Raw genomic sequence first — 22,784 nt, forward strand, 5'->3', positions numbered from 1 at the left:
CACTAAACAGTTCCAGCGACATGGCCAAGTGCTTAGGGTGTGTTCGTAAATTCACTCCGGAGTCCCTGAGTGTACTCTGGGCGTTCGTAAATGCAGAACGTTGTTAGATTGTCCGTTCTTAAATAAGGAGCGTTTCGCTCTCGGAGTGTTCAGAGCGCACACAGCCTGCATTGCAACCAAGCTAGCTCAACCTTAAACTACACTAGCTAGCTACGTTAGTTATTATCTTTAAACAGTGGAAAATATTAAGTGTCAGTGATTGTAACTGCTGGCAACAATTTAATAACGTTTTTTTTTGTTGCCGATATTGCATATTCAACAGCTGTTGCGTGTTCATCATTTCCTCAATTATTCTTCCCTCTGTCACACTCGGACGAGAGTGCTCTGAAATCGGAGTAGATTGCCAGAGTGCATTTACGAACGCACCCTTAATAACTGTCGAAATGTAGCTATAACGTTTTTGAAACCTCACGTAACGTTATGTTGCCACTGCTATAAGATGACATGACATTACAATATGTATTTTCCTTTATTCGCTACAATGTTTAAAAGGGGATAAAGAAAATTGAAACATAGTTATGAATTTGGACCAATCGTGAACACATCGCGTGGATTTTGGACCAATCATCGCTTGGAATTTACCAGCGCACGTTAGGACTTCCGTTTGTCTATTGATGTCGTTTGTGTGTGTTATTTATTTAATTGTACGTAAAAAATAGCTGATTATTGCACACAAAACACATGGACTGTGTTACTAAAATGTAACGGGTCACTGAAACCATTAGCATATTGCAGACACGAATATCAATATTGTAGGACGCGTCGTGGACGAAGTTGTCCTTTGTTTTGCCAGCCTGCAGTGCAAGAAAGCTAGCTAAACCTGAAACTAAACTAGCATCTCTAAATAGTGTTCTTTCTCGGAAAATCGGAGTCAGTACAGCAACTACAAAAAGCAAAATGACTTCAGCCTCAACGAAGGTAGGTTGGTTTTAGCCCTTGTTATCTAACGTTATATTTGTTATTTAGCAAGATGCTGCAAATCAAATCTAGCTAACGTTCAAAATAGCAAGCTAACGTCGTTAATTTCAATTTGTACCTGTGTAGAACAATAGCTAGATTTATTCCAAAGAGAAACATGTATTTTACTGTCTTTGCTATTCCAAGGAAACTCTTTTGAAAATGCATAATTCGTTTTATGATAAGTCAGGCAAGGACGTGGCTGAATTAAAGTTTTGGCAAAGTTGTCCTTTATGCGTGTATATAAGCCACCACATGGTGGCGCTGTCTACATGGTGCAAAAACACTCAATTATCTGCTCTTAAACATTTAATTCTGCATTAGAACAGTACAAAATACCAAATCTGTAAAACATGAACAAGTCCTATATTACTATAATATGCCATCAGACATTGCCTTGCAGCTGTTATACAGTTGGTCACACATACCAGGGTTGGGTTCAATGCCAGTCAATTCAGATAGTAAACCAAATTCCAATTCAAAATGTTCCTCATCCAAAATCATTGAAGAGAATTGGAATTTAAATGGAATTGACGCCAACCCTGATACATACTGTACTCCAACCTTAGCTACTGCATCAAAATAAAATAGGAGAGGATAATTCCAAGGTATTTGTGTTTTTGAGTTGTTTTCTGGGTTCATGTCTCAGGTTGGAGAGATCTTCTCAGCAGCAGGAGCAGCTTTCACTAAGCTGGGTGAGCTGACCATGCAGCTGCATCCCGTGGCTGACTCCAGCCCTGCAGGGTGAGGGGAACACACGGCGTAGGGTTGGGCCGATATAGGATTCAACTGAATATCGTGATATTTGACATTGACAATATATTGTGAAGTGCAAGACTATACTCTATTTGAACTTTACAACTCAAAACTGTGGTTTTATAAGTTAGTATGTTGAAGATTAATTAAGTCATATTTGTTCGCCATATGCAGATCATATATTGAGAATGCAACTATAATGTCATAATTGTAGTCGTAATAATTTAGTCATTAGCGGCGCAGAATTATTATATCGGCTATCGCGATATTTGGAATAGCATATCGTAGAAGAGGTCACCCCAAATATCACCCAACCCTAACACACACACACACACCAAGTTGCATGTAGATAAAGAACTGTATCGATTGGCCTATGTAGCATTCCATGTCTCTATTCTACATTATAAGCCTGTCTACTGACCACGACTTGGTTATTTTTGGGCTTGTGTCACTGGTAGTAGACTCTGATTCAGTTGCTGTGCTCTGTGGAATATTCATGCCAAGAAAAACACAGAGGAAACACTGCTACGTCATTACCACGAAGCACATGACACCCTCTCTTAGTCACTGGGCGGTGGAGGTGATCCTCTCAGTCTGAGGGGTTCTGAATGACCATGAGGAAATAGAGCATTAATTGCTGATCACCTACTGAGTGTTACCGCTGTGAAATGGATAGCTAGTTAGCGACTGGGTGTTACCACTGTGAAATGGCTGGCTAGTTAGCGACTGGGTGTTACCGCTGTGAAATGGCTAGCTAGTTAGTGACTGGGCATTGCCACTGTGAAATGGCTAGTTAGTGACTGGGTGTTCCCGCTGTGAAATGGCTAGCTAGTTAGTGACTGGGCATTGCCACTGTGAAATGGCTAGTTAGGGACTGGGCATTGCCACTGTGAAATGGCTAGCTAGTTAGTGACTGGGTGTTCCCGCTGTGAAATGGCTAGCTAGTTAGCGGTGGTGACGTCACTTGCTCTGAGACCTTGAAGTAGTTGTTTCCCTTAGGTAACAATGCTTCGTAGGTGACTGTTGTCGATGTGTTCAGACGTTGGGGCAAAGAGAAATGGAAGCAACAGTGTTCGGTGAGCAGAATGACTGATCTGTAATCATAATGGGTAGTTATTTAGGATGCAAGGTGATTTGTAGATCAGGGATTCTGCAATCTGTGCAATCCAACAGCAATGTAGTTTAGTGGATCTGAAACACGCCCTGTGTGTCATTGCAGAGCTAAGTGGACGGACACTGAGATTGAGCAGCTGAGATCGGCCGTGGTGAGATTTGGCGATGACCTGAACTCTCTCAGCTCTGTCATCAAGGAGCGTACCGTGTAAGGACACACTCTCCCTCTTCTTCGTCTTCGTCTTTCCCCTTTCTCTCCCTGTCTTCTCATTCCTAATGGCCTCTTATCAAGTTATATTTGTCCCCTTCACAAGTACAGTGAAATGCTTAACAAGCTCTAGCCAACAGTGCAGTAATATCAAAGTAGTATAACAAATAATACAACAAAATAGATCTAATAAAGAAGCATGTCTCTCTACGTGTCATTTATTCTCGTTCTCCTTCACCCGGTCTCGCTGACTTACCTTGTATCTCTTTCTCTCATTGAACACTTCACGTCTAAGTGGTGTCCAGTCAGATCTTTTAAGAGGTAGCTAGCTCCAAAGGTAAGAAGATAGATAGACTATCAGTGACACAGGCCCTGATGAGATACAGTGCCTTGCGAAAGTATTCGGCCCCTTTGAACTTTGCGACCTTTTGCCACATTTCAGGCTTCAAACATAAAGTTATAAAACTGTATTTTTTTGTGAAGAATCAACAACAAGTGGGACACAATCATGAAGTGGGACGACATTTATTGGATATTTCAAACTTTTTTTAACAAATCAAAAACTGAAAAATTGGGCGTGCAAAATTATTCAGCCCCTTTACTTTCAGTGCAGCAAACTCTCTCCAGAAGTTCAGTGAGGATCTCTGAATGATCCAATGTTGACCTAAATGACTAATGATGATTACACACAGGTGGATTGTATTTAAGTCTCCGTATAAATGCACCTGCACTGTGATAGTCTCAGAGGTCCGTTAAAAGCGCAGAGAGCATCATGAAGAACAAGGAACACACCAGGCAGGTCCGAGATACTGTTGTGAAGAAGTTTAAAGCCGGATTTGGATACAAAAAGATTTCCCAAGCTTTAAACATCCCAAGGAGCACTGTGCAAGCGATAATATTGAAATGGAAGTAGTATCAGACCACTGCAAATCTACCAAGACCTGGCCGTCCCTCTAAACGTTCAGCTCATACAAGGAGAAGACTGATCAGAGATGCAGCCAAGAGGCCCATGATCACTCTGGATGAACTGCAGAGATCTACAGCTGAGGTGGGAGACTCTGTCCAAAGGACAACAATCAGTCGTATATTGCACAAATCTGGCCTTTATGGAAGAGTGGCAAGAAGAAAGCCATTTCTTAAAGATATCCATAAAAAGTGTCGTTTAAAGTTTGCCACAAGCCACCTGGGAGACACACCAAACATGTGGAAGAAGGTGCTCTGGTCAGATGAAACCAAAATTGAACTTTTTGGCAACAATGAAAAACGTTATGTTTGGCGTAAAAGCAACACAGCTGAACACACCATCCCCACTGTCAAACATGGTGGTGGCAGCATCATGGTTTGGGCCTGCTTTTCTTCAGCAGGGACAGGGAAGATGGTTAAAATTGATGGGAAGATGGATGGAGCCAAATACAGGACCATTCTGGAATGAAACCTTGATGGAGTCTGCAACAGACCTGAGACTGGGACGGAGATTTGTCTTCCAACAAGACAATGATCCAAAACATAAAGCAAAATCTACAATGGAATGGTTCAAAAATAAACATATCCAGGTGTTAGAATGGCCAAGTCAAAGTCCAGACCTGAATCCAATCAAGAATCTGTGGAAAGAACTGAAAACTGCTGTTCACAAATGCTCTCCATCCAACCTCACTGAGCTCGAGCTGTTTTGCAAGGAGGAATGGGAAAAAATTTCAGTCTCTCGATGTGCAAAACTGATAGAGACATACCCCAAGCGACTTACAGCTGTAATCGCAGCAAAAGGTGGCGCTACAAAGTATTAACTTAAGGGGGCTGAATAATTTTGCACAACCAATTTTTCAGTTTTTGATTTGTTAAAAAAGTTTGAAATATCCAATAAATGTCGTTCCACTTCATGATTGTGTCCCACTTGTTGTTGATTCTTCACAAAAAAATACAGTTTTATATCTTTATGTTTGAAGCCTGAAATGTGGCAAAAGGTCGCAAAGTTCAAGGGGGCCGAATACTTTCGCAAGGCACTGTAAACCATCACTAGAAGATCATCCGTTGTACTGTCTGTCTACTAGTGCTAAAGATCTGTATCAAATTATGATGGTTTCCTTTTTTCTTAAGTGTTTGATGACAGGTTACTGGTTGAATCCCCACCACCACCGCTAACCTCCCACCTTGTTTCTCCTCATCAGGGCTCAGATTAAAACCACAGTCAAGAGGAAGCTATATGACGAGAGTGGGATGCCCATCTCCACCGACTCCCCAAAGAAGACCGTGAAGAAGACCGCTGTCACCATGGCCACCACGGCTACTCCAACTGTCATCGCTGTGCCAACTGCTCAGGTCATCTTGCCGGCAGGTCTCCAGGGCAACGTGACCGTGGCTCCTCCCGCTATGAAGAAACAGAAGACCTCAGGTGAGTGGAGATGGATGGATGAAGGAATCATTCAGCTTTGTAGTTATATTCATCTTGGCAATGCTTTTTATTCACACTCCACACTGAAATCTACTTAGGGCACTTAATGAAGACATGAAGTGTGGGAACATCCATTTATTGGCATTTTATCAAAGTGTCATACTGATGTATTGCTTTTCAACAAAATGTCCATATCATATTTTCGAGGTTTTTACATTTAGCTAACCATCCCGTCCTCTCTTCCTGCCTGTGTGTTATAACGTGTTCCAGCAGACGTGACCCTGAGTGCTCTGAATGACTCTGATGTGAACTCTGACTTGGAGGGACTGGGAGAGGGATCCAACTCCAAGAAACTAAACTTTGATCAGGGTGAGAGACACAACGGCCTTCTTTACTACTAGGGATGCACCTATATGTTATTTTTGACCGATATCTGATCATTTCCTTGCCAAAAAACCCTGAAATCGATATTAAAACTGTTAGCAGCCTTTGAAGCATTCTACTACAGTTAAATAGTTAACACACACACGGACGCAGCGGTCCAAGGCACTGCATCTCAGTGCAAGAGGCGTAACTACAGTCCCTGGTTCGAATCCAGGCTGTATCTCATCCGGCCGTGATTGGGAGTCCCATAGAGCGGCGCACAATTGGCCCAGCGTCATCTGGGTTTGGCCGGGGTAGGCCGTCATTGTAAATAGGAATTTGTTCTTAACTGACTTGCCTAGTTAAATAAAGGTTACACACACACACCACACTGACCAAAAAGTTATTTTGTTGGCATTTATGTATGTCCCCATTACCAGTAAAACATCATCAAAACCTATTTCTTTCACTTGTTGTGCTGTTTCGTTGTTTATTTGTTCAGTCGTTTCATTCTCAACCAGGATTTCATCATACATGTCAAGCAGTGCAGTTTCAGCTGTCTGTCTGTCTGTCCGTGGCCTCTTCCTCGGTGCCCACTGTCACTGTGTCCATTTCCATCTTGTCCAGCGGTGTATGTAACATTTCATGTAAACCCTGTTTCTTGTCTGCATCGAAGTAGCGGTCCTTGTACCTTGCATGGAGCATGGTGGTGACACAATAAAGAGGCTCAGAGAGAATGCCTGTTAAAGAAGTAGCGGTCCTTGTACCTAGCATCTAGCGTGGTGGTGACACAGTAAAGAGGCTCAGAGAGAATGCCTGTTAAAGAAGTAGCGGTCCTTGTACCTAGCATCTAGCATGGTGGTGACACAGTAAAGAGGCTCAGAGAGAATGCCTGTTAAAGAAGTAGCGGTCCTTGTACCTAGCATCTAGCATGGTGGTGACACAGTAAAGAGGCTCAGAGAGAATGCCTGTTAAAGAAGTAGCGGTCCTTGTACCTAGCATCTAGCGTGGTGGTGACACAGTAAAGAGGCTCAGAGAGAATGCCTGTTAAAGAAGTAGCGGTCCTTGTACCTAGCATGGAGCATGGTGGTGACACAGTAAAGAGAGAATGCCTGTTAAAGAAGTAGCGGTCCTTGTACCTAGCATCTAGCGTGGTGGTGACACAGTAAAGAGGCTCAGAGAGAATGCCTGTTAAAGAAGTAGCGGTCCTTGTACCTAGCATCTAGCGTGGTGGTGACACAGTAAAGAGGCTCAGAGAGAATGCCTGTTAAAGAAGTAGCGGTCCTTGTACCTAGCATGGAGCATGGTGGTGACACAGTAAAGAGGCTCAGAGAGAATGCCTGTTAAAGAAGTAGCGGTCCTTGTACCTAGCATCTAGCGTGGTGGTGACACAGTAAAGAGGCTCAGAGAGAATGCCTGTTAAAGAAGTAGCGGTCCTTGTACCTAGCATCTAGCGTGGTGGTGACACAGTAAAGAGAGAATGCCTGTTAAAGAAGTAGCGGTCCTTGTACCTAGCATCTAGCATGGTGGTGACACAGTAAAGAGGCTCAGAGAGAATGCCTGTTAAAGAAGTAGCGGTCCTTGTACCTAGCATGGAGCATGGTGGTGACACAGTAAAGAGGCTCAGAGAGAATGCCTGTTAAAGAAGTAGCGGTCCTTGTACCTAGCATGGAGCATGGTGGTGACACAGTAAAGAGGCTCAGAGAGAAGGCCACTGAATCACTTGTTCACAGCCTCCAGTACTTTTGTAAGTTTTAACCCCACGGTCTGTGTGGGCAGTTTGTTGAGTGTTTCAATGCCATGACAGAGGGTATCATGTCTGCTGCAGACGCAGTTGATGAGATTATTTCTCCAGTAAGTTGTTTAAATGAAGCTAGCTAGTGTGTTCATGTTTCAAACATGTTCTCAAATACCATTTGAAATGGCAGCAGCGCTTTTGAGAAGCAGCACATTCTTGAGCATGCAATATGCTATATTGTAATTACTTCGCCACCATGGCCTATTTATTTCCTTAACTTACCTCATTTGCACTCACTGTATATAGACTTTTTGTTTTCTTTTGTTCTACTGTATTATTGACTGTATGTTTGTTTATTCCATGTGTGTGTTGTTGTTTGTGTCGAACTGCTTTGCTTTATCTTGGCCAGGTCGCAGTTGCAAATGAGAACTTGTTCTCAACTAGCCTACCTGGTTAAATAAAGGTGTGTGGGGGGGGAATGCTGACCCGCTGTGTAGACTCAGCATGCTTATAGGGCTGACATCGCTGGTCCAAATGTCAGTCGTGACGCCCATAGCAAGTAGCTCATGGATGTGTTTCAACAATACTGTGTAACTTCGGTAAGGCAACATCTGAAAATAGCGCACTTGGTAGTGTGTACCGGTGCTCGACCAGACGGCGAAAGCCAACATCCACGACAGAGAACAGTGGATTGTCAAAGGCAATGAATTCCGTTATCTTGGTGTTAATGGATTTCACCTTTGAGTTGTCTCGCTGAAATGTTCTTACTCTTTCAAATGACTGCTGGACTTCAGCTTGTCTAGTTGTTGTAAGTGTGCGCTTAGTATTTTTCTGCTTTTTGTTCTGTGTAGAGCTGTATTTTGTGTGGCGTCATTACATCATCTACTTATGTTATATAGGTATACACATCAGCTTTGACATCGGTGTTAAACTAGACAGAGATCAGGTCGATGCCGATGTTGGCATTTTTAGCTAATATCGTCCGATTCCAATATGCTCACCGATATACCGTGCATCCCTAGTTACTACTATTCACTACTGCTGATCGTGATATTGCACAGCCTTTGCTATTGACTGATTGAGGGGAACCCAATAATTAGGCTATTGTTCATCAAGATCAATCTATTTGGCCGGGGGTAGGCCGCCATTGTAAATAAGAATTTGTTCTTAACTGACTTGCCTAGTTGAATAAAGGTTTAAAAAAAATGGTGTATCTGAAAACTGTAGGGCAATTCCACGGTAAAGGAATTGTGCGGAGACTCCTGAATTTTCACTTAAAATGTATGCCAAAGAAAAAACATTGATTTTCGAAGTTGAACAAACCATTACAACTCTACGAGCAATGACGTGAGCATTTTACAAACACACATTTACTGAAAGAACTGTGCAGATGCAATTGTTTGGTAACAGAACATCTCCCTCATTATGCGCCCACGTTTTCCAAAAACTCAGTTAAATATCTGCTCTGAATTAAGATTCAACAAAATAATGGGGCGTCAGCGATGACATGACACGTTGACTTTGGAAAAATAATCTTTTAGTTATTGAACTACAGTAAGTGAATTTCATCATGGTTCACTGATCTGTACTAGACAGAAATGCATAATTATGGATATGAATGTCATTGTTTTCATGGTGTTGTATCCTAAATAGGTATATAAATATGCAATATCCTCCTTTGCATAACTTGGGATTATTCTACACACTGGCTATTTTAATGAGCAAACAAGACCAAATTTGGTTGGTCCAGACCAAATCTGAACCAATCATAATGTCTTTGGTAGTGTACTCAACTATACTGTACTGTCCAAACTTGTGAACCCAACTGTAGTTTGTGACTATGATTTCCCCATTGTAGCTAGTTACTGATTTAGTATTGGCAGAAAGTTATCACTTAATTCATAAACAAAATGTAATATCAGCAAGAACACTTTTTGATATGTCTACCCATTCTTGTTACTTATGTGAACTTTCATTAAAAAAAATATGGGCTTAGATATACTGAACTAAAATATAAACATGCAACAATCAACGATTTTACAGAGTTACAGTTCATGTAAGGAAATCAGTCAATTGAAATGAATTCATTAGGCCCTAATCTATGGATTTCACATGACTGGGTAGGGGTGCAGCCACAGGTGGGCCTGGGAGGGCATAGGCCAATCAGAATGAGTTTTTCCCCACAAAAAAAGTGCTTTATTTCAGAAATAAATACTCCTTGGTTTCATCAGCTGTCGGGGTGGCTTGTCTCAGAAGCCGGATGTGGAGGTCCTGGGCTGGCATGGTTACACATGGTCTGTGGTTGAGGCCGGTTGGACGTACTGCCAAATTCTCTAAAACGGCATTGGTAGAGAAATGAATATTACATTCTCTGGCAATAGCTCTGGTGGACATTCCTGCAGTCAACATGCTAATTGCAGGCTCCCTTAACTTGAGACATCTGTGGCATTGGGTTGTGTAACAAAACTGCACATTTTAGTGGCCTTTTCCCCCCAGCACAAGGTGCACCTGTGTAATGACCATGCTGTTTAATCAGCTTCTTGATATGCCACACCTGTCAGATGGATGGATTATCTTGGCAAAAGGAGAAATGCTCACTAAAAGGGATGTAAGAAATTGTGCACAACATTTTTAGAGAAGCTTTTTGTGTATGTAAGATTTCTGGGATCTTTTATTGCAGCACATGAAACATGGGACCAACACTTTACATGTTGCATATATATTTTTGTTCAGTGTTTATGGGTTTTTGGTAACGGAGTTAAAGCACAAGGCAACGTTTCTTAAACTTATAGAAGGCAGAACATTTTCTCAAATGAAAGTGTTGTGTTGGCAGGGGTCTGGACTTCAACATCGTTTTGATATATTTTTCTGGAAGATGTTTAAGACCCCTTTTCCATCTGTTTGACCATAAAACAAAGCCTTGGCTTAATTCACATTTTGGGGATGGAAAATGGTTGAATGTGTTTATGCTGTAATTTCCCCCCAAAATAGAGATCCTTAGTTTTAATTTAACATGCTCCTTTTCACAGATTGCAGAAACTAGACTGTATAACAGAGTTTCTGGGGGAAAAGTACATTTCTATGATCTTCCACTATTTTTCAACTAAAGTGTTTCTTCCCCGTTGTTGTTTTTCTCTCCAGACAACCTGAACCTCGATTCCGGCCTCATCATGAACTCAAGTGACCTGCCGCTCCTCTCTCGTTGACCTCTCACCATTCGACCTTCAGACGACCTCTTGGCTCCATCCCAAATGGCACCCTGTTTCCTACATAGTGTACTAGTTTTGACCAGATCCCCATGTACCCTGGTCAAATGCAGTGCACTTAATAGGGTGCCATTTGAGCAGCCCAGGCATCTCTTCTATGAACAACAGCTGAGATCCTTCAGAAGATTTGCTTTGGCAGATCTCTATGGTTGTGTCTAAAAAGGATCCCTATTTAGTGCACTGCTTTTGGGCAGGGCCTACGATGCTATTGCTCTGGCAAAATAATTATTTCAGACACAAATTTCTCTTGCATGAGGAATGTGTTGGTGGATGTAAATATTGTTATTTTCTTTCATACTTAGTTTTTTTTGTACCATGCAAAAAGCCACTGTGAGGTGAGTCTAGGGTCCAGGCTGATACGAGTGACCAAGCAAGGCCTGTAGTGTGTCAATTGCCACTCTTGGTTTATGGCTATACATGAATTATGATGTTGGTACCTATCGTCAAAAATATTCCTTTATCTAGGCAGCCCTGCGACAATTGTAAACGGTTGTATACTTAAGCAATAAGGCCTGGTATATGGCCAATACACCACAGATAAGGGTTGTTCTTACACATGATGCAATGCGGAGTGTCTGGCTACAGCCCTGAGCTGGCCATATCACAAACCCCAGAACAGCCTTACTGCTATTATAAACTGGTTACCAATGTAATTAGAGCAGTAAAAATACAGTCACCCCTGTGGTATATGGTCTGATATACCATGGCTTTCAGCCAATCAGAATTCAGGGCTCAAACCAGTTTATAATGGATCATTGAGTTATTCATGAAATCCACCACTAAAAAGACAACTGTTTGAAAATCCTACTGGATAATGTCGCTATGAACTCAGAATTGTATCAAGGCATAGGAATTGTTTACAAATTCAGAGTTTAGTGTACAGTATTTTCCTTTGATCAGAACATGACCCACCTTCATCCTTCAGTTTACCCTGCCTGTTTCGTATAGAGGCCTCTCTCTAAAGACAGGGATGATGAAATTACTTGTGTGACTTGCTGAATTATGGTGAATAAAAGTTGAATTTTAATACAACTAATGTAGTTGGCAGTAATTTATCAGGAGTCTTTTATTAAAATAAAAATGCTTTACAATTGAAGATACTGGTGGACACAGTAAAGGGTTGTGAAACCCCATTTACACTACCACACAATAGCCCCCATTTGTTTTCCAAAAGCTATGAATCAAATTAAACACAACATAAAATAGTCCACCATGATGCCACTAACGCAGCTTCTGCTGATAAAAAATCACTACTGAGTAAAAGAATAGTGGTACAGTACAGAATATGAACACAGCAATTGATGCCATTCCAGGCTGATGGGTGGATAAAGATGTATTGTAGACAAGTGTGTGTCTGGCGTTAGCAGCACAAGCCATACTGGCAGCCCAGAGACAGGCTAGCTACCAGTAATGATGTGCTGCTAACACCAGACACACTGGAGACGGCAGCTAGCTACCAGTAATGTTGTGCTGCTAAGGCCAGACACACTGGAGAGAGGAAGAGAGACCAGCAGGCAGACCAAGGGAGAGCCCAAGAGCCAGGCCAACAGAGACGGATAGACCTCTCTTTGGAGCCAGAGACACTAAAGACCGAAGAGACCAGCCAAGTCGACTGTCAGACCACCTGGCCTTAGTTTGTAGCGAGACGCCACCAGGCAGGTCGACAGGCCTCAGTCTCCAGACAAACTGAGGAGAGACCAGTAGCCAGGCCAACCATCAAGACTACCAGGCCCCTCTGTCTGGAGCCAAAGGCCTCTGTCATTAGGAGTGTCAGACTGGAAGGGATCAACACTGAATCATGGTCTTTATAATTAGATAAATGTAACAATGGAGTGTGACTTGATTCATTCCTAGAGTAGAAATAACTGGAACATTGTCTTTCCTTTGAGTAATATCGGATTATAAAAGGTCACAATGACAATCACAAAGTTGTGTTTAGATACATAAAATTAGTTTTTTTCCAATGAGAGGAACAACCATTTCATGCTGAAAAGCTAGCAACAAACTGAATGCCAATCTAAAAAAGGGGCAAAACACATGACATTGAGGTAAAACTGTCATGCTGACAACGTTACAGATTATACAAACACCACTGACAACGTTACAGATTATACAAACACCACTGACATCAACTGCCAGTGCAGATAAGGGGGTCCTGCTTAGGAATGCAACATTGATCTGTCAGAATGTGAATTGCAGAACTCTTCTTTTGGAATGGGCGTGATTCCAAGGGCTCCCAGTGACAGCACATCATGATTTGGAGTTGCTTTTATATGCCTGCAAAACATGATGTGCTGCTAGAGGGTACCCAGGAGACAGAGACAGGGAGAGAGACAGAGAGAGAGACAGAGAGAGAGAGACAGACAGAGAGACAGACAGACAGAGAGGGAAGGGGGGGGGGGGGGGGGGATACTCCATGGTATGGAGCTGTGGAGATAAAAACAAAACAACTGATAAATTACATAACATTGACAAGATTTTCCCACTCATAGTTCAGTACAAGCTTATTCTAGCACTTTCTTTAAATTACACAGAACAGAACCAAGATATTACATATAGGCCTGTAACATAGTTTAAAGACATGTCATTTTTACACTTGTGGCAAATTGCTTGTAGAGTTTATATCAAAGAAACAGGAGTTGTGCTTTCTTCAATAACAAAATAAAGAGCAAAGAGATCGTGATTTTATGATTTTCTTGGCAAATGCAATACCGAGTAAATTCAATGTAATTGATAGGAATTTAAATTATAATACAAATGTTTGAAGTATTTACATAACTTCAATTATTTGAGAGCACAAAATGGACGGTGGGAAAGTGGACAAAATGGTGGATGAAGAAGAGAACTAACGAGAAGTAGAGAAGACACTTTCTGAACAGTTCACTAACTACACCAGAGGTGCTCACATTCATCTATTCACATTTTATCAGAACGTAAAGAAACCTAGTCCGTAAAAATATACTTTAAAAAACAACACTATTTGTATAATATTTCATCCTAACCATTTTTCTCTGTTTTACCCTTTTCTCTAGGTTTTACAGAGATTGTGTACTGAAAAGACTGCTACAAGCGACAGAAAAATACAAATACAAGCCAACAGGACCACATCCCCATACATTAAAAATGATTCTGATGATTTCATAATGATTATTGGTTGCAACAACAAAGAAGATACGTTAACCCTACCTTTGCCTAGAACATAGTCCAACATATTTACCCCCCCCCCCCTTTCCCCCACCACCTCCTCACAGAAACAATAACATTATGTACTGCAGACTGCCAAACAGATTCACAAAAATAATGTGTTGAAATTAACACATTTAACTCGATAAGTAAAATCCTAGCTAAAACGTGTGCCAAGCAGTGCCTATTCTAAATAAGAGAGCACCTGAAGAGACAGTGATTCTCATCAAGACAAGCTCCCCACCATCTATCCCAATAGTACAAACAGGAATAGAAATTTGAACATGTCTATTTAAAAAATATATATATATATTTGAGAGAACAGAAAAAGGGCCTGATCATAGAAATGACAGACACCACAATGAAACCGGATTGAAAATGTTCCTGGAACACCCTGTGCAGCAAAGACCAATGGAACGTGGTAGAGCCTCGTTGGACCTCACTGTCTTCAAGACAAGATCATCTTCAAATATGAGTAGACTGTGCATGTGTGTGAGTAAATGTGTGTGTGTGTGTGGACGGAAAGGAGGGGGAGAGGAAAAGAAAGGAGAAAAGAGAAGTGAAAAATAGGGAGGCCGAGGGTGAAGAGAGAAACTGTCCCCACAGGTGTGAGCTTGACAATGAAATTGACTAGCAGCGATGCACCTGAGCTCCAACTAACGTAGCAACCACAAGACACACACCTCAGAGAGAGGGAGGGAGAGGGGGTGAAAGTCAGAGGGCAGAGGATGCACGGCAGGCCTCTCTGACTATGTGGCTACAAGGGGACAGTTCTTGGCTTTAGGACTGATGTGGCCCTCGAATCAGGCTAATCAAACACACAATTGAATATACATTTGAGACAAGTCAAACATGCACTACAGTATGGTGTTATCAAGACACGGAAGTGTCACTTGGCAGTTTAAACAGAACTGATGTGTCCCTCAAATATGGCTAAGCTAACACGATTCCAGTTTAAGAATACAGATAAGAGACAACCAATTCATACATTTGTTTTGTTGTTTTATCAAGACACATATCTGGAATTAGTTTTGTGATCTGTTGAAAAAAAGTCACAGAGACAACCTAGGAACAGTAATTAGCCAATGAAGCTAATTACTGAAATATGGAAAAATCTCTAAAAGCTACAAAAAGTATTACCTAAGTAGTGATGGATTTTTAAAAATTATAATTGTAGTGATAGTCGTTGTATTAAGTAAGAAAAATATTTGTTTTTTAGGAAGGGGGGAGGTAGAAAAACATATTGCACACACCCTGTGGTGTGCTTAAACTTTACACTTAGAAAAGTTGGATTTCCAAGGCATAAAGTATACCGAAATGAAACTTTTCACAAAGATACTATTGATATGAATTCATTTTAACCAAATTAAACACTAATTAGCCATACTTTTAGACTTTAAAACAAAATCACAATTTTAACCCTACAATGTGGAAGAGAGAAAACAACTTCAAGGTCAAATAGGAAGCAGGGCCAGAGAATAAAACCAACAGTATTAATTCATTGCAACCTAATTCACAACTTTCATGCAATTAGACATTCAAAACCATGTAAAGAGCAGAAGGGTATAAACTACTAGCTTATTTGAGGCTAGTGCCACACGACCACATTCATAGTATTATTGAAATCAGAAAAAGTAGGCTTATTAGACGACATTTAAACAAGCCAGTGATCAGAATGCAGTCATCAAGCATCCGTTTCTGTCTGTCCCTATGGCCAGATAGGCTCATTCAAAAAGAGTAAGGACATAAAGAACAGGGGAGAGAGAGGAGGACTGACAGAGAACAAACGAGAACGAGCAGGGTAGAAGGAAAGAAAGAGAGAGGGAGGGCAGGGGAGAGAGAGATGTACAGGATAGTAGAAAGAACACATTTTTCAGTCTCTCCCTCTCTGGCCTATGCTTGTCACTCTCCATTCAAACCAGAGACCATTTTAAAATACCTGAAACAGAGAGAGGGAGAGGGAAAGAAGAGAAGGAGAAAAAGGGATTCACTTACCTCGGGGGAATGGTTGGGAGCCAATAACAATCTGAACACCACCTTCAAATTCAATCCAGTTCACACCTTGTGTGTTAGCAGACTATTTCTCCTTATATTAATGCACCTCTTCAAAATGTCCTAAAGGCCAATTGTTCTCTACACACACACACACACACACACACACACACACACACACACACACACACACACACACACACACACACACACACACACACACACACACACACACACACACACACACACACACACACACACACACACACACACACACACAGCTTCAACTAAAACTGCACTAATAACACTGACTCTAAACGGAAAAAAACAACAGATTCTTAGATTTAGATCCTTACAGGAAATTTGTATCACTTGGGGAATAACCCAACCTAAAATAATAATAATATATAGATATTTTTAAGTAAAATAAGCTTTATAATTGGGGGGCTTCCCTTTCTAATTGGGGACACTTCCTGAACCAAGTCCTAGAATTTTCCCCCAAAACCTTTGGTCCTTTTACACCCCCCCCCCGCCCCTCTCTCCATACATCTCCCCTGTAAAAAACGAGGTCTTCTGACCTCAAATGGGACTTCTTGGATAAATAAAAGTTAAATTTTAAAAATGAAATGCCCCCGTACTACACCCAAACCATAGTCCCACTTACCCTCCCGCCCCCCTCCCCTCCTCTTCACCCCCACCGGGCCCCAGGGCAGGCTCCTGTGCTGTGCAGTCCCTCTCGGCTCTACGCTGAAGCTAGTGAGGAGGTTTGGGAACTTAGTAGGCATAAAAAGGCAAGGGGAGCTGTTACTCTTTTTCCCTCGGCATCACTTTCTACAATAAAAATTGTCATTTTCGGAGCCGCCAAAAAATGTGAAAAAAAATCTGGGGGTTGACGAGGTACCGGGGGAGATCAGTGTGAAATTTGGGGGTCGTGGAGTGAAGCGTCCGGCTGGAAAAAATTAATTAGCGAGGGTAAGTTTTTGTCTAGTCTGGGTTGCACTAGTGCAAGCTGCAGACGCCACTCGCTTCGGTTTCTTGACGTCTTGCCAAGGCTTTCACTCTGCCAACGAAGGGAGAAAGAGAGAGGGAGGGAGAGAGAAGGGAGGGGGGGACAAGAGGGAACAGGCTAGACTGCGGAAAAGCACAGAGAGAGAGAGGGAAATAAAAATTAAGGAAAGTGTTGTTGCGCGTTTGTGTGTTTTTTTTGCCACAGCGACAATGCTGAGTTTCTCAGCAAAAAGTCATTAAAAAAGTAATAAGCCACAAACCACAAATGAACGTCCCCGAGCTGAACAATAAAAACAATTGAGATACGACTACTTTCCAAGATTGGCCCAAGTCCCATTTCGCATTTGACAGAAAAGAAAAGGACGAGCGAGCGAGTGAAAAGAAGAGGAGAAAAATACAACAAATATTTAAAATTGCAATCTGAGTCTCACCGACCTTTGAAGTGTCCGGCATTGTCGATAGAACAGAAAAGCAGCATTGAAATAATTTGACTAGGTTCAGTGAGGAGTGGAAGGAAGAGAGCAAGCACACAACGTGGAGAAAATCTAGTACTGGATCTACAGATAGTTTTACCGAGGACAGAGGGCCTCAAATGCACACACACACACACACACACACGAGTGCACGTACAAACACGCGCGCACACACAATACGAAAATAAAAAGACAAAGGCCTAGAATGCCAGAATAATAAATAGAATGTTGAAACTTCACACACACAATTCTAAGATTCTGACTCCAAAATAAAACATATCATAGTTGACTTGGCAGAATCCAAATACTTCTGAATAGGCACTCTGGTTATTCTGGTAGCTGTTGGTAACCGGGACCAGTACAAAAGCTTAATCATTACATTCTAGATTTTTTTTATGCCACAGCATTCAACTGGCAAGCACAAATGAATCCAGTCACAGACAATCATTATTAGCCTACCAGTATATGCCATGTGGTGTGAGCTAAGAAGACAGTCAATATATCCAACCTCAGAACTATCAATGAAATATCAAGTCTAAAATCTTACCCTCAGCAAGCCAAGCACACAACCCAAATCAACTCCGTTGTGAAAATAGCTTCAGATAATATGCACGCACACAAACCTCACAAAATGCACCGTGACGCAGAAGCTTCAGAAAAAGACTCTACAACTAGCCAGTCAGTCACCTGGGAAGAACTTAGCCATACAAATATGGCCCATGATACAGCAATGCTCTGTGTCTTACTGTCAGACATCCTTTACTCAAAATTAGGCCATGTTAAAATAAGAGATATATTTCACTCCATATAAGGAATGTTGTATGCATTTAATCAACCTGGATCTGAAAGAACACCTGTTTCATAGCAGTGCCATATGATAGCCTGAATATATTGTGGTTCTGTAGAAGTCAAAAGTCTGAGCTGAGTCGGATTGAATATTTCTTGTCTATTTTTGTAGGGCTTGTGCTAAAATGGCACACACACACACACACACACACACACACACACACACACACACACACACACACAATGCACTATAATAGAAGATACTAGTGGACGTTTTAGCAACAGTATACAGAAATCTGAACCTCAAACAAATAGTGACCAGACACTATATCATACTTTATATATATATATATATATATATATATATACACACAGTTTAGATTAAAAGGTTAGGGTGTGGTATTCAGTAAAATCTGTGACATATTGTTTAGTACTGTAATTCCTTTTCAAAACCAAGGCAACTGTACACTATATTATTTTATTTTGGATTCATAGACATGCATACGTTTTCCTTGACCAGAAAATACATGCAAAGTAGATGAATGATTTGCTCCACGAAATATGAATCTATTCTAGAATGCAGTTGAATGAATGGGACTATTTGAAGATATGAAAAGGACCAAAGGAAACAATATATTTGTATTGTACAAGTACAGTACGTGGCATCGAGCGTGACGCAGTTACAAACGCACGCACCTAGAAGATTCGATATGGAGGTCTCTGTTTTTAACTAGGATCAATTCAATAATCCCTATTCAATCTATCCTGTGCATTATTCTAAATATTTCATGAAACAAATGCAACTAAATGTATCTCTATCAACCAACAAATTCACATATTGAGAATGTGAAATGATGCACCGACTAAAACATTTACGGTTTAAATCTACAACTTGATGCTTGAACAGTATCATTTATCAGAGGGAAATCTTAGCTAAAAGTAAGCAGGTGGCAACATAGCTTCGGCCAAAGAGAGAGACAGGCAACTATCGTCAGCACACTTTACAGGGAACTAGATGGCTACTTAGTATCATTTGCACATCAAAGAAAGTAACAATGTTGCAAGCTAATTCTAACTAAAGGGAGCACTGATCTGTTAGCCAGCCGGCCAATGCAACCTTGTAAAACCGTTAGGTAACATTTTATGATCGCTATATCTATATATTATGTTTAGTGTTTATATGGCACAGTACGGGGGTTGGGTCGAGAAGAAAAATGCTGATTCAGATCATGTCTTTGCGATTCGTTTTCCACTTGCCCTCCCACCCCACATTTGATCGTTTATACTACACATTTAATTCATTTGAACGATGTACTCAACCATTTGTAACATTTTGTAATTGAATGCAGTTTCTTTTGATTATGTTCTAGTTCAGCACATATTTCATTTGAACATACGGGGGGGGGGGGGGGGGGGGGGGTGGAGTAGATTCTCGAGAGGGGTGTCATGAGCGGATTTTGGGGAGGGGTCCGCGAACCAATCCTTTGGTACTCTAAAACGTGGGTGTGACAGCGAGATAGTAAAAATCTGTTCTGGAAATAAAATCATTATCCGTAACTTTTAATAAACTTATTTTAGCAACTACATCGACTGGCTTGCTTCCTCTGACAATGTAAAAAATATATATATATATATTCGTTTGCAATTCGCCTCAATCTAGTTTCGGTGTCAAACTAAAGATTTCAACATCAACTAAACGTGGCTGTCCCACCAAAGTCATATTAACATTGTAATACCCGAATTGCTAGTCACCCTTGCTAGCTACAGTAGATTTAGATTGAAATACTAGGTTACAATTATTGTTGAAATCTATATTTCATGGCTAACGAACATAAACTACAGTTAGCTTTTGTTTATTTTTAGTTAGTTACTATACTATTACTAACAATGCAGCTATCTAGCCTGCAAAAATGCGTACCTTGAGAAAATACATCCTCGTCCGATGAAGAAACGATCATTCTTGCAACAACAAAAAAACATAACCCTTCTAAATGCAATTCAAAAAATATAAATTAATTCGTTAAATATGTTTTTCAACCCAGACATTCATTCTCTTGCAGAAGAAGTTTGAAAATGGCGCCAATGCAGTGCATCGGCAGCTCTACACACACTGGTGACACCGAGAAAAAGGGGAAAAAAATTTATATAAATGTGAACGGTCAAATTATATTTTTTTACAAAATGAATGAGGTGTGTAATCGTCGGCCAAATCCATATTGCTATTCACTTTTGCTTAAAATTGCTCCTATGATTTAATTTAATTTTTTTTGTTCAATTGTAATAACCGTCAAAGCTTGTTCTAGTCGTAATGCAGCACGGGAAATGACATAATCGGTTTTGTTTTGAATTTCCAAACCGGGAAAGGGTGAAATGGGAGGATTTGTCGCCCCCTCTAGCACGAGTTCATCAATGCATTTGTTCAGCAACGTATGCCTATGAATTTCACTCCTCAACCGGGACAGAAGATAGGCCTTGAGCTGTAGAGCAGGGTCCCTGGCCTAGAGGACATAAAACGCCTTGACTAGTATGGTAAACTATTTGTTTAACCAGCATGTAATAAGCATTAGATATATTTTCAGATAAGAATATGCTGTCTTCAAAATATGTACGCCAATATAGTTCGGTGTGTACAAAGATGGAACTCAGCCATTCAGTTGGCATCCGGCCTGCTACATTCTCCTGTTTCTCAGATGCCTTGCTCAAATGATGGACAATAAATAGCTCTTCATCCAATGTTGATACTTCATTTTCTGGAACAGAGAGTGAAGGGAGAGAGACAGAAAGAGATGGGGAGACAGAGGGAAAGAGAGAGAGAAACTCCCAACAGTGGAACTATTTGACTAGCAATTAAAGCATAAATGTCATACCATATCTCTGGTATGCTCCTGTACAAGGCATCTATCTAGTGGTTCAGAATGGTAGGCCTTATTTCTTCTTTGGTGAGGTTTAACAGCGATTGGCATACAATATGTTGCATTACTGCCCCCAACTGAACTATAGTGGAGATCCATTACACTTTGTGATACAAAATGGGGAAGGGGAACCGGGAAAAATAAAACAAAATAAACGTATATTTTTATTTTATAATTGTTTGATTTTTCCCAGTTCCTCTTCCCCATTTTGATTCACAAAATACTAATTCAAACCCCCTATACTCATTCAAACCCATTACCTTATTCTACTACTTTAACCCGATCTGATCCTACCCCAGGCCAACGACCTGAGAAGACCGGGACACTACTACTCAACACACCCTGTAACTTTTCTGAAGTCAAATCTCGTACCCCCAAGTACTTCTCTGCAGCTGCTACCACAACATCCATTTTCTGTGACTTACGCTGACTTACTTAGGGGTTGTGACCATTGGGGATCAAGGGGATAGTCAGTCAACAACATATGAAATTCCAGAAGGAAACAGTGTTTTTTTTAAAAGTGTAGTTTTCCATTCAAACAGCAGATTATATGTATGTACTTACACAACCAAAATTATACTTTACCCAGAGCTCAGAACTAAAAGCAACAACAAGCTAAGCTAGGTCTTTACGGTCCACCAGTCTCACCTCACTTTCATTTGCGCAAACGGAAGGACAAAGTAGAGTAGGTCCCATTATCCATAGTTCCTGACAAGTGCTTGTGACATCACTGTGGTCTCTAGATTGTAGAACGTAGATAATTAGATCATTGTTTTTAAATGGATCTCTGTATTTCTTGTTATAAATATGTGACTTGGGTCTTTGGCTGCTCTCTACCCAGCATTGATGTTGTCTGATATGTATGAACTGTAAAAAAATATATATATATTCTAGAATGTACAACCCCATTCCATGTTAAGTCAAGTATATATGAACTGTAATATATTTCCTGCTAAAATAAAGTATTATGAAAAATACACACAAATACAGTGGGGCAAAAAAGTATTTAGTCAGCCACCAATTGTCCAAATTCTCCCACTTAAAAAGATGAGAGAGGCCTGTAATTTTCATCATAGGTACACTTCAACTATGACAGACAAAATGAGGAGAAAACAAATCCAGAAAATCACATTGTAGGATTTTTAATGAATTTATTTGCAAATTATGGTGGAAAATAAGTATTTGGTCACCTACAAACAAGCAAGATTTCTGGCTCTCACAGACCTGTAACTTCTTCTTTAAGAGGCTCCTCTGTCCTCCACTCGTTACCTGTATTAATGGCACCTGTTTGAACTTGCTATTAAATCAAATTTATTTATATAGCCCTTCGTACATCAGCTGATATCTCAAAGTGCTGTACAGAACCCAGCCTAAAACCCCAAACAGCAAGCAATGCAGGTGTAGAAGCACGGTGGCTAGGAAAAACTCCCATGAAAGGCCAAAACCTAGGAAGAAACCTAGAGAGGAACCAGGCTATGTGGGGTGGCCAGTCCTCTTCTGGCTGTGCCGGGTGGAGATTGTAACAGAACATGGCCAAGATGTTCAAATGTTCATAAATGTTCATAAATAATAATAATCAC

General features: G+C 40.8%; 1 protein-coding gene across 4 annotated transcripts; it reads left to right on the plus strand.

Annotated features, from left to right (window-relative positions):
• Positions 1 to 362: 362 nt before the first annotated feature.
• Positions 363 to 11,882, plus strand: LOC139415909 (chromatin complexes subunit BAP18-like). Of its 4 annotated transcripts, none has more exons than XM_071164072.1 (6): positions 627 to 978; positions 1,667 to 1,761; positions 2,993 to 3,094; positions 5,260 to 5,483; positions 5,757 to 5,852; positions 10,726 to 11,882. In XM_071164072.1, exons 1-6 carry the CDS (start codon positions 958 to 960, stop codon positions 10,788 to 10,790), a joined length of 603 nt encoding a protein of 200 aa, XP_071020173.1. In that variant the 5' UTR covers positions 627 to 957; the 3' UTR covers positions 10,791 to 11,882. The 4 variants fall into 4 exon arrangements, with proteins under 4 accessions (XP_071020174.1, XP_071020173.1, XP_071020172.1 ...); XM_071164071.1 differs by having other exon boundaries at positions 630 to 978; positions 5,754 to 5,852; XM_071164073.1 differs by lacking the exon at positions 2,993 to 3,094 and having other exon boundaries at positions 363 to 978; positions 5,754 to 5,852.
• The last annotated feature ends 10,902 nt before the right edge of the window (positions 11,883 to 22,784 follow it).

The sequence above is a fragment of the Oncorhynchus clarkii genome, chromosome 9 (genome assembly GCF_045791955.1).
Source record: "Oncorhynchus clarkii lewisi isolate Uvic-CL-2024 chromosome 9, UVic_Ocla_1.0, whole genome shotgun sequence".
Taxonomy (NCBI): Eukaryota; Metazoa; Chordata; class Actinopteri; order Salmoniformes; family Salmonidae; genus Oncorhynchus; species Oncorhynchus clarkii.